Source organism: Thunnus thynnus, chromosome 11, assembly GCF_963924715.1.
Source record: "Thunnus thynnus chromosome 11, fThuThy2.1, whole genome shotgun sequence".
In the NCBI taxonomy this organism is placed as follows: domain Eukaryota; kingdom Metazoa; phylum Chordata; class Actinopteri; order Scombriformes; family Scombridae; genus Thunnus; species Thunnus thynnus.
The window spans coordinates 1,860,855-1,873,174 of record NC_089527.1 but is presented as its reverse complement, the minus strand read 5'-3'; the positions used below and the strand labels follow the sequence as shown (position 1 = coordinate 1,873,174).

Genomic DNA, 12,320 nt, shown 5'->3' with positions numbered 1-12,320 from the left:
AAAAAAAATGAATAAGAATGACATTAATTAAAGCCAGATTAAATAAAAATGTTTTCAGCTGTCGTTTAAAATATAATTACAGCTCTCCGGACGGTATTCTGTAATTTTGGAGCATAGTTTAAAAAAAGCTGCGCTGCTTATTTTCTTGTGCGGATAATTGTGTGTATTTAAAAACCAGCAGAAGAAGATCTGAGAGCTCATGAGGGATTATAAAATGAAATGTGAGCTGGTTTCAAACCATTAAGAGCTTTAAAAAGTAAAAGAACCTCAGAGAAGATACTGGGAGCAGATGGAGAGCAGCTCAAACAGCAGTGACATGTTCTCTCTTCCTTGTTTGGTGAACAGCGTTGCAGCAGCAGTCGAATGCTTCATAAGACCAAAAGAGCAATAATCTAATCTATCTGACATAACAGGAGCTGCTGCACTTTGATAATGTTTCTTAAACTAATTGAAGAAAATGAAAGAAATACATTTAATATATTAACGTATTAAATAGTATTCATTGTTTATTTTAAGTTAAATTGTTTATCTGTAAATCTGCACATATACTACATATCATCACCTTCCTAAAATAACAGCCGAAGTCATTATTTGACAGTTTCTTGCTTAAATCATCTCCTCATGATGCCGATCACCTCACCATCCTCAGGTGAACAGATCATGTGATTCTACCTCTGTAGTATAACGGCCAACGGGACTAAATCATCATATTTCGTAGCTAAATAGTCCCTGACGCATTTAGCAAAGAGTGGAAAGGCTCCAGAATCTGTTACAAGTGATCACAAGACTTTACTTTTCTTTTTTGTAAATCTTTTTTATTAGATTTTAATTTTTTTTTTTATACAGAACACACTCGACTTAACCTGAGCCAGATAGACTCTCTGAACCATAGTAACCCCATTATCTCTTCCCACCCATTAAAGCATATAAAAAAGAATAAAAATAATAATAATAATAATGAAATTAATTACATAAATAAATAATAAAATGGAAAAGGCTAGACAGATACATAAAACCAATGTGCAAAGGGGGGGGGGGGGGGGTAATAGCTCCAGCTAAATACTCTATGAACCCACCAGTGAGAATCTAATCTTCTCAAGTTTGATTTTCTTTTCTGCCTTTTTAATAATATTTCATCGACAGTTTTTGTCTCATTTTTTTCCACATTAAATGAAGAAAGATCTGAATACTGTATTATAATCTAACAGCTAGAAATTATGTGTATAACTAAAAAAATGACAAAGGATCCTCTTTACTTTTGTGTTTTTATTTAATGAAAATCTCACTTGAACATAATATTAGTAATCATTTGATGGTGTTATAGGAGCCTGTGTGGTGTCATGGTGTGCTAACAGACTATATGAAGCTATGCAGGTGATTCATAAAGATTATAAGTAATAGTGTGTTGAATTTAATTTAATTACGATATAAGTACAGAAGTACGGTAAAACAATCATAATCATACACTGGATACATTTGGAGTGTGTTTGTTTGCTTGAGTCTGCATTAAAGTCTTCACCTTTAAAAAATACAGTCTGGAGGAGTTCAAGAAATAAAATGACAAGAATAACTTATGAAAAATAAGGCAATAACAGTGTAAAATCATCCCCAACAGTTATATAAAAGGGGACATAACTAGAAACAAACTGAAAATGCTGGTGAATATCCAGTTCAGCTCAAAACCTGTCTTGAAGAGTTTTGACCAACAACGAGTGACAAAGATAAATTATAATGATGTAATTGGCTAAAGATGAAGAGGATGGACAACAGGTGTGACCAATGCAGACCCAAGGATATAAAAACCTAAACCTCTAGACCAGAACCCTCAGAGCGACCTGGTACATCCTGTACGCACTGATTGCTCTCCTTTATTAAAGAACTGTTACTGGTTCCTGCTGCTGTTACTGGTTCCTGCTGCTGTTACTGGTTCCAGCTGCTGTTACTGGTTCCTGCTGCTGTTACTGGTTCCTGCTGCTGTTACTGGTTCCAGCTGCTGTTACTGGTTCCTGCTGCTGTTACTGGTTCCTGCTGCTGTTACTGGTTACCGCTGCTGTTACTGGTTACCGCTGCTGTTACTGGTTCCTGCTGCTGTTACTGGTTTCTGCTGCTGTTACTGGTTCCTGCTGCTGTTACTGGTTCCTGCTGCTGTTACTGGTTACCGCTGCTGTTACTGGTTCCTGCTGCTGTTACTGGTTCCTGCTGCTGTTACTGGTTACCGCTGCTGTTACTGGTTCCTGCTGCTGTTACTGGTTCCTGCTGCTGTTACTGGTTCCTGCTGCTGTTACTGGTTACCGCTGCTGTTACTGGTTCCTGCTGCTGTTACTGGTTACCGCTGCTGTTACTGGTTCCTGCTGCTGTTACTGGTTACAGCTGCTGTTACTGGTTACCGCTGCTGTTACTGGTTCCTGCTGCTGTTACTGGTTACAGCTGCTGTTACTGGTTCCTGCTGCTGTTACTGGTTACAGCTGCTGTTACTGGTTCCTGCTGCTGTTACTGGTTACAGCTGCTGTTACTGGCAGATACTCGGTATTAAAGTGTCTCCTGTCGTTTGGGTCGCAGGGGGAAGTTCGGTCAGGTCTTCAAGCTGGTGGAAAAGGCCACGAAGAAGGTGTGGGCGGGGAAGTTCATCAAAGCGTACTCAGCCAAGGAGAAAGAGAACGTGCGGCAGGAGATCGGCATCATGAACAGCCTCCATCACCCTAAACTGGTCCAGTGTATCGACGCCTTCGAGGGCAAGTCTGACATCGTCATGGTGCTCGAGATGTAGGTGACGCTTCCTCACGCTGCTGGACAGGCAGCCTACTCTGATATGCACACATAGACAGGCTGGAATAATGACTTGAATATCTTTAAGACGTCACGTTTCTCCAAATAAAGACCTTTTTGTGAAACAGAAATGACAGTAAAGAAAACAAAACATTACAAACAAATGATCAAAAATGTTCAGAATCACTAAATATATAAAAAGACAAAGTTGGATTAGAGAACAAACCTTCTTCAAGGTTTTACAGGAGCGGAGTTTAAGGACAATCCTCCGCAGAGCTCTACAACATGGATTCTAGGGCTGTAGTCTGCTGGTCGACTGCTCGATTAGTTGGTCGATATGCTCTCGTCTGACTAAATTCTCATTGGTCGAATAATCGCCGTGTTACTTTCATAAGGAGAGAAGTGCTACGTCAATAACTTTCCAGGATTAATCCATTATTTTCTGCGGCGGGAGGGACAGACTAACAAATCACCTGTGAAAACAACGTACTCAACTGAATCAGCGTTTCTTGTGTAATAATATCAATAAACCTCCGCCAGGCCAAAAGATATTTTATTAATGCCAAAAATAACGCTAAATATCGGTAGCATAACTCCGTTTAGGAATAGGACAGCGGTTAGTATGTTTGCGTAGCGAGCAGGGAAAGAGCGGCGGGAAAGTGATGGTGGATGTGAGCGGAGCAGAGGAAAAGGTTAACGGGAAGTTGTCAGTCTGGCGGTAAATGTACAGAACAGACTCCAGTGTGTCAGTTAATAAATGCTAAAAAGTCACGTCTGTTGTTTCCCCAAGCGCTGGAAAAGTGAAGGAGGTTAGCTCATTAGCCCAAAGTTAGCAACAAGGGGTTAGCCTGAAGGCAAAACGGAGAAATGTGAGTTCACTCTGTCCCGTTACACCCCCCCCCCAACTCACCCGCGACTAATCGATTAGCCGAAGATTATGTACGATTTCAGTCGACCAAGATTTTCTTTAGTTGACTGCAGCCCTGGTGGATTCCAAAAACAGATACCTGAAATGAACTACGACCCCGGTCACATGTTCACATTAACCAATGAAAAAACAAGAAACAAACAAAAGTCGTGTTACTGTAAAGCTGCACCAGAAACATCCAGCAGGAGGAGCTAAACCATAAATATAATAAATGTTACACGTCACCATCAAATTCAAATAGTTTTTCTATAACTTCCATGTTTGATGCCCTTCAGAAGCTGCTCTCGTTGGTATTTTATCAGCTTGATCTGAACACGTTGAGCTCAGAAGCAAACGAATCTCATCTTGTCACAAATATTTTATTTCTTCTAGTTTTCTTCTAATAGCACAAAGTGAATCGTTCTCACTTTTAGTCGCTAACGTAACTGATGATATCATCTGTAAATAATCAATATGAAATCAATCTGCATGTCTTTGTGAAATATTTGGTTCTAGAAGTAAACACAAAACACGTTTTACAGTTTTAAGAATATTCAGGGTTTTTCTTGCAGACCTGGAAACGTCCAGCTGCTGATTATCTGTTTTGAGTCTGATGTGGAAACTGAGACTGAGATGTTTTTGCTTCGGAGAACGTCGGAAAATAATCTTCTGGCCAACTATGAGAGGAATTTGTGAGCAGCTATTTCCTCTCTGCTAATTTTAGAGCTAAGAGCAAAGATGGACAGATGGCATCAAACACACACACACACACACACACACACACACACACACACACACACACACACACACACACGCATATAAAATACTATAATTGTTTCATCTTACAAGAATTTTATTTGTTTTTTCTTTTTCTCCGTCAGCACTTTGCTTTTATTTAAATGTCTCAACATCTCTATAAAAACTGACCAGAAAGCCAAAAACACCAAAACACTTTCCAGCTGCTGTTGTGATAATTTCATAACGTCGTCATGTTTGAGCAGAAACACATCGTGTTTGTTTCAGAAAATCTATTTGGACAAACAACTAAAAATGAAGGAAACACAGCCAACATGATAAAAACTGTCTAAACTGATGAAGAGCAGGAAGGGAGTTTGTTTACGTTCAGACGGTTTTGCTCATCATTCCTCTCAGTTCAGATAATGTTTTGTTCATCAGACGTCACAGCACAGACGTAAAGAAAACATTAAACATTGTTACTTGTTGAAGCAGCTGTAGACACTGTACAGTCCATCACACCATCAGTAACTAGTAGAGATGCACCATGTTGGATTTTTTGCCGATATGCTGATATTTCCAACTCATTGTGGCCGATTGATACTGATATATGCACATATATATTTTCCAGCTGGCTGAGGAGACTATTATGCATGCAAGCATAGATTGTACGAAGTATGATCAAGAAAGACAAAATATGAAGGAAGAACTGAGGAAGACTGGAGTTCAGGAGCTCAGCATTAAAACTTTAATGAACCTGCCAAGTGGAAGCAGCATGAGAGTTTTCATTGAGTTTATTAGACAGACAGGATTAATGTGTAGGATTTAATCTCTGGTCCACACTCCGGAGCAGAAGGTGGCGGTAATGCACCTAATACACTGGTTGCCAACCGCTGTTATAAACCAAAAAGATTTTTTTTCCAGAGTGGTACATCCTGTCAGCCGAAGTGTTTCCTATCTGTGCAGCCAAACTTAGCAGCTGCTCCGTGGACTGTTTCACCCTGACGGTCCCGGTGTTTCCTCCGCAGGCTGCACTTCACTCAGCCGCCCGTCAGACCAGCTGCTTCTTCCCACTTTAACCTGAATAACAAACTGGGGCTCGGTGCTCCGGTTGGATCCACATGGAGAACCGGGGCTAACGTTAGCTGAGAGGCTAGCAGAGCGTTAGCAGCAGCATGACCACTAACGTTAGCCTCGGCTCTCCGTGTGGATCCAACCGGAGCACCGAGCCCCGGTTTGTTATTCAGGTTAAAGTGGGAAGAAGCAGCGGGTCTGACGGGCGGCTGAGTGAAGTGCAGCCTGCAGAGGAAACACCGGGACCGTCAGGGTGAAACAGTCCGTCGAGGGAAGCAGTCTGGTGGCGGAGGAGATGACAACAAATTGGCTTCTCATAATTAGAAGAAATGGCCGATGCCGATATTTCATATTAGAGCTTTTATCGGCCGATACCGATGACGTGCCGATAATATCGTGCATCCCTAGTAACAAGTATACAAATGTCCAAACATAAAACACAAAACAGAAATACAGTCGTCTTGCATTGTTCAGCTGGTCCTGAACCCAAACCAGACGGTGTTGTACCTCTCCAGATGCAGTCTGGTCCCTAAAAGCTCTGTCTGGTAAAGCATCCTTTATAAAGGGTTTATAAGCATTAAAGGGAAACGTTGCTGATTTTCAACCAGCATTGTATCATTATAATGTGGGTAATATATGCAAATGCTCATCTGGAGATCCGCCTCAGACTACAAACTACGTTTCCTCATTTTCTGTTGTGGTGCCTTCAAGGACGGTAAAATGTAGGTTTTCCAAAACAGTCCTGTCTACCGCGTCACACCAGCGAGAGAGAAAACAGACGCTAAAATATCATAGTACTAAATACTTTAAATAGAAGACTGAACATTGCACTATTGAATCAGACACGACAGAGTCTGGAAGAGGAAGTGACCAGCGGACCGGAGCCACATTACACCCGCAGCTAAGTTAAGCTAAGCTGCTAAATTTCTCTGTGATTCATCCAGAAGAGAAGAACAACACAACAAAACAAGCAGCTTGACAGTATAAAGTCCCAGCAGAGATGGTGGGATAGAGAGGAGGGATTTTTCACAACCTGGCAACCCAAAAATGATGCTTATTAATGGCTTATAAATGATTTATTAACCATTAATTAAGCCATATATAAAGGATGCTTTATCAGAAAGTGGCACCTGAAATTAACAGACGTTATTTTTAACTCTGACTTTAACATATTTAAGACATAAGAAGCGGGAGGATAGTCTGATAGTTTTGTTTTTGAGGTGTGTACGGCGGCCTCATCGCACGCTTCATAACCTGAACGTTGTGGACTTTTTGTTCCTCCAGGATCTCAGGCGGCGAGCTGTTCGAGCGGATCATCGACGAGGACTTTGAGCTGACGGAGCGGGAGGTGATCAAATACATGCTGCAGATCATCGACGGCGTCAGCTTCATCCACAAGCAGGGCATCGTCCACCTCGACCTCAAACCCGAAAACATCATGTGTGTCAACAAGACCGGCAGCAAGATCAAACTCATCGACTTCGGCCTCGCCAGACGACTAGGTAACCTCAGACTCCTCCTTGTGAACGTCAGCGTCATTAGAGTTTAATGTGTGACTATACAAACCTTTTCCTCTCTGTCTGACATTCTGGCAGAAAACGCCGGGACTCTGAAGGTTTTGTTTGGGACTCCAGAGTTTGTGGCTCCAGAGGTGATCAACTACGAAGCCATCAGTTACACCACCGACATGTGGAGTATAGGAGTCATCTGTTATATACTGTGAGTTTAACTAAACACTGTAACTTACATTCTCTTTGCTTTGTTTCATTTCATTGAGTTCACTCTGCTGTGTTTCACTTTGTTCATTTGATTCAGCTCACGTCCCTTCTGTTTAGCTTAGCTTAGCTTAGCTTAGCTTAGCTTAGCTTAGCTTAGCTTCTTTCAGTTTATCCTATTTATCTTTGTTTAGTGTAACATAATTTTATGTAATCTTGTTTTGTTTAGTTCCTGTCCTGTTTTCCTGTCATTATTATTCTTTTAGCTTACCTTGGCTTCATTTTGCCTTATTTCTTTCATTTCATATTAGTTTGGCTTCTTATAGCTTAGCATCTCTTTGCTTGGATTTATTTTGCTTCATAACTTTAATTTGACTTTAATTTAGCTTTTTTTTTTTTTAGCTTCATTTATCTCATCTTAGCTTAGTTTAACTTGGCTTCTTGCTTTATTTCTTCCAGTTCACCTTATTTAGCTGTAGCCTCGTCATTTAATGTTATTTTGTTTAATTCACTTTTGCTTGGTTTGGCTTTCATTTTGTTTTATTTCATTTTCCTTCATCTAAACTTCTTTTAGCTCAGTCTCACTTCATTTTTTGTTATATTAGTCATATTAGTTTGGCTTGTTTTAGGCTTTGCTGTTTACAGTAGTTTATTTATTTAATTTTCACTTTAACTAAAGTTAGTTAAATAGTTAAGTTAAATATTTTTTTTAATGACTTTTCCTGCTTAATATTATTTCAGTTAAATGTAGCTCAGTTAACTTTAGCCTGGTCCAGTCTGGCTCAGTTTGGCCTGTGTTTGTCCTCTCAGGCTAAGCGGTCTTTCTCCCTTCATGGGCGACAACGATAACGAGACTCTGTCCAACGTCACCTCGGCCACCTGGGACTTTGAAGACGACGCCTTCGATGAAATCTCCGACACCGCCAAAGACTTCATCACCAACCTGCTGAAGAAAAGCATGAAGTAAGAAGCTTCTTGTTCCTTCAGTCGGATGTTTGTTCTTCTTCTCTGAGTTTGTTTTCATTCATCTGCTGAAAGAGGAAAGTTTCTCTGAGCTCATTGAAAATCAGATTTTAAGGGTCAACGTGCAGGATGTGTGACATCACAACTAGTTAGGAGCCAATCGTGGTCCAGTATGCAACTTACACAGGTGTGATGTGGAAACCTGAAGCCTCCAGTCATGGATGTATAATAAGAGCTGGATAGGGTGCCGCTGCTCAGCCTTGCAGATAATTTTCCCAGTGGTCACTCCCGGTATTGCGGCGAAAAATCCTCCTGCAGCCCAAAAAGGATTTTCCCCATAAACCACCACTGTAAAACAACGTCAGCTATGACTCTTTCTATCATGAACTTTTGATCCATAGAGGTTTTATATTTGTAAAACTTTCCTCAAGCCGAGAAAAGCGATTTAAAAATCCGTGACATCATCATAATGTCTGTGGGTCGAGGGGGAGCTTGTGGGCGGGGCCAGCGGGAGCTTGTGGGCGGGGCCAGCGGGGGAAACACTACTGCGCATATTCAGTGGGCCGCACAACGTGGAAGCTACAAACTTTTTTTGGTGTACGCGCCAGCCGACCGAGCAGTTCCTATAGGACTGGATGGCGCCATTTTTAGTCCAGCTCTTATAATACATCCATGACCTCCAGTGATGAAGGAGGAGACGTCTGGTGTCCAGCAGGAAAACTTCAGGAAGGAAATATATTTACATATTCATAGATTCTGAGTTTTTTAATGAGGGAGAAGGAGGAGACTAGAGGATGATACCACACGGTGCACGCACTATGACAGTCCCAGTCTCAGAGAGTAGATGACAGCTTGTAGTGCACATAACGAGAGCTGACAGCGTGTCACCGAGCACGTTTAACACCGACTGAGTCCGACACGGTGAAGCTGCTGCAGGCGTCTGCTGCCGTCGTTCCTGCGGAGGATAAAACTCTCCTCCGCTCGGAGAGAGTCACTAATATTTGTCAGTGAATGAGGCTAATGTGCTCTCAGAGAAATGATTTAACTGGACTGTTGGAGTTTTATTTAGTCTCCGTTTGAGTTACGAGTGAGTTCATTCCAGCGTCTGGATCGTCTCTCTACTCATATTACTTCAGCGACTCAGTCTATGCAACACTCTGCATGATATTAGAGGCAGATAGATATTTAGGATGTAGCTCAGCTTGACTTCATTTTCTTTACTTCGATTTTTTAAATTTTTTAAATCAAGCTCCGGTTTATAGTCCAGCAGAGAAAACTAACATGATGTATGTGTGTGTGTGCGTGTGCGTGTGCGTGTGCGTGCGTGTGCGCGTGCGTGTGCGTGTGTGTGTGTGTATGTGCGTGTGTGTGTGTTTGTATGTGTGTGTGTGTGTGTGTGTGTGTGTGTGTGTGTGTGTGTGTATCAGGGCTCGGCTGACCTGTGCTCAGTGTTTTGAACACCCCTGGCTGAAGCAGGACACCAACACCATGAAGGCCAAGAAGCTCTCCAAGGAGAGGATGAAGACGTACATCCTGAGGAGGAAATGGCAGGTAAACAACAACAACAACAACAACAACAACAACAACAACAACATTCCACCTCAGGCCACAAACAAACAAAAGCAGCACTTCAGTTTTATACAATGATTCAAAACGACGTCTTTACCAAACGGAACCAGCAGCGCCTGAAATATCTCCTCCTCCTCCTCCTCCTCCTCTTCCTCCAACAGCTTTATAAGTGACGTTTGTTTCTTGATGTGACTGTTTCTTCTTCTCTGGTAGAAAACGGCTCACGCTGTTCGAGCCATTGGCAGACTGTCGTCCATGGCCATGATGGCCGGCGTCAGCGCCAAGAAGGGCTCGCCCACCGAAGGTACGACAGAAGATATCAGGTTATAACGAGAGAGTTTACTGGTTGTCATGAATCGGAGCTCCAGTGTTTCCCACTGAAAACTTTATCATCATAACAAGAAAAGCATGTTGTGATAATCTGTAGAACAAGAAATGTTTTCTCTTTAAAATGCAGGTTATCAAAGAAAACTTGGCACTTTATTTTAAGTATTTATCATTAATAGTCTATAAAGAGTTTATTAATGTATCAGTCAACAACTGAAACACTGCTGCTGTATAAACAGACATGAATAGTCAAACACAGCTGTAATAATATAAAACACGTCTTCATAGGAGACGTTATAATAAATACTGAACATTAATAAACATTTATATCATAAGTACATTATATGTGTGTGTGTTCAGAGGATAATCAGTTCCTGGAGTGTTTGGAGTACGAGCAGAAGACGGAGTGCAAGCCAACCTTCAGCTCCGTCATCAAAGACGTGGAGGTGGTGGAGGGCAGCGCCGCTCGCTTCGACTGCAAGATCGAAGGTAGGAAGGATCAATCCAGTCATTGATCAGCTGTCATTTCATCTTTCACAGCTGATTCGCAGCTTTTCTTAAAGGACGGGTTCACTAAGTCTGTTTTAAACCAACATTCAGGAGCCCAAATGAACATTAAAGCTGTGTTTCTCCTGTTCATACTGACCGTTAGAGGATCCTTCATAATGACCTTACAATGGAAGTGATGGAGGACAAAATCCACCGTCTGAAGCTAATATGAAGCGTCAGCGTCCAAATGAGTCAAATCAAGTAGTAGCTTAGCTTAAAGCTATAATATGTAATTATTCCACATTAAATGTCTAAAAACCTCGTTTCATTTGGTCGCCTGTCAATGACGTCATACCTCCTCTACCAAAGAGTAAACACGCACAAGGTGCATACGGTGGCGCTGTGTTTGTCCGCTACAATGGCGTCTACCAAAGAGTAACTTACACACATACAAGATAATACATCGGCGTTGTGGTTGTTCCACACAAACTGTTATAAATGGACTTTTATTCAGTTTTAAGACACATTTTCATGATAAATTTAGGTGGTTTTTAACTATATCATTTAGCCGGAAGAAGGATTTTAGTCGTTGGACGTCTGGATCTGAAGTTATCAGAGAAATAAACTGGACAAACGTTAGCAGCAGCTCGGCTAACAGCCCCTCCAGGAAGTCCGGTGGTCACCGAACATCATCGGAGAAATATTGATTTTTTAGGTGAAACAGTTTTATTCAGTGTTTTTACCTGTAATCTCCGGGTCCGTTTGTTCTGGAGAGGAGGAGACCTCTGCGGGTAAAAACATCCTGAATGATGAACACTGGAGGAATCCTATCCCGCTGAAGCTGGTTGTTTAACGACGAAGACAACAACTCCCATGATCCCTTGCTACTTCACACCATCATCACACTCCGTCTGTTGTTATTGTTTTGATTGAGACGCCTAGCGGCTGAAATGACATATTGTGCGTTTAACTGATTCATTTACAGTTAAAACATGAATAAGAGACACGTCTTTGTCTCTGTGTGTCTCCAGGTTACCCGGACCCCGAGGTGGTGTGGTACAAAGACGACCAGCCAATCAAAGAGACCCGACACTTCCAGATCGACTACGACGAAGATGGAAACTGCAGTCTGGTCATTTCAGAGGTCAGAGGTCAACTGTCGCTCTCACTTGTTTGGTGTGTTTACTGTTTCACTTCAACGTCTGACATCTGCTGATATAAACCTGCAGGTGTCGGGCGACGATGACGCCAAGTACACGGTGAAGGCGGTCAACAGTCTGGGGGAGGCGACCTGCACCGCTGAGCTGCTGGTGGAGGTGATGGCAGGGGAGGAGGAGGAGGAGGAAGAGGAAGAGGAGGAGTAGTAAAGCAGTGAACGGTCTGGACTCCCACAGGAAGAGGAGGTGGCGACATTGAAGTCATCGCTCCTCCTCAGCATGTCAGACATGAGCAGGAAAGAAAAAATGTACCTGCAAATAACAAAAGATTGTGTTGTTGTGATTGGAGCAGCAGGTGGGCGGGGCTTGACACATCAGGAGTTAAATACCTGTTGGCGTTCCTTTATCGAGGTAAAATGGAGGATCACTTATACAGAACTCCTCAGGTCTGTTTATGAAGACTTGGGTCTGGATCAACACGGCAGGTTGGAAACAAACCAAAAGGGCAGTTTGGAAGAGAAAAGTTTCCACTTATTAACGACATTTCAGGTCTGAAGTCTGAGTCTCTCTGAGAGACACGAACATGAAATCATCTCATGTGAGAGAAAACAACGTACA

The 12,320-nt window shown here is 42.0% G+C and overlaps 1 protein-coding gene across 2 annotated transcripts in view; it reads left to right on the top strand.

Annotated features, from left to right (window-relative positions):
* The window catches only part of mylka (myosin, light chain kinase a), a 95,553-nt gene that overhangs the window by 76,689 nt on the left and 6,544 nt on the right, over nt 1-12,320 (top strand). For both annotated transcript variants that reach the window (XM_067602777.1, XM_067602776.1), the window contains exons 29-37: nt 2,560-2,763; nt 6,767-6,984; nt 7,078-7,201; nt 8,008-8,160; nt 9,588-9,711; nt 9,943-10,033; nt 10,417-10,545; nt 11,577-11,689; nt 11,775-12,225. In XM_067602777.1, the coding sequence (XP_067458878.1) occupies nt 2,560-2,763; nt 6,767-6,984; nt 7,078-7,201; nt 8,008-8,160; nt 9,588-9,711; nt 9,943-10,033; nt 10,417-10,545; nt 11,577-11,689; nt 11,775-11,909 (1,291 nt within the window). In that variant the 3' untranslated portion in view covers nt 11,910-12,225. The remainder of the gene's footprint in view (nt 1-2,559; nt 2,764-6,766; nt 6,985-7,077; nt 7,202-8,007; nt 8,161-9,587; nt 9,712-9,942; nt 10,034-10,416; nt 10,546-11,576; nt 11,690-11,774; nt 12,226-12,320) is intronic.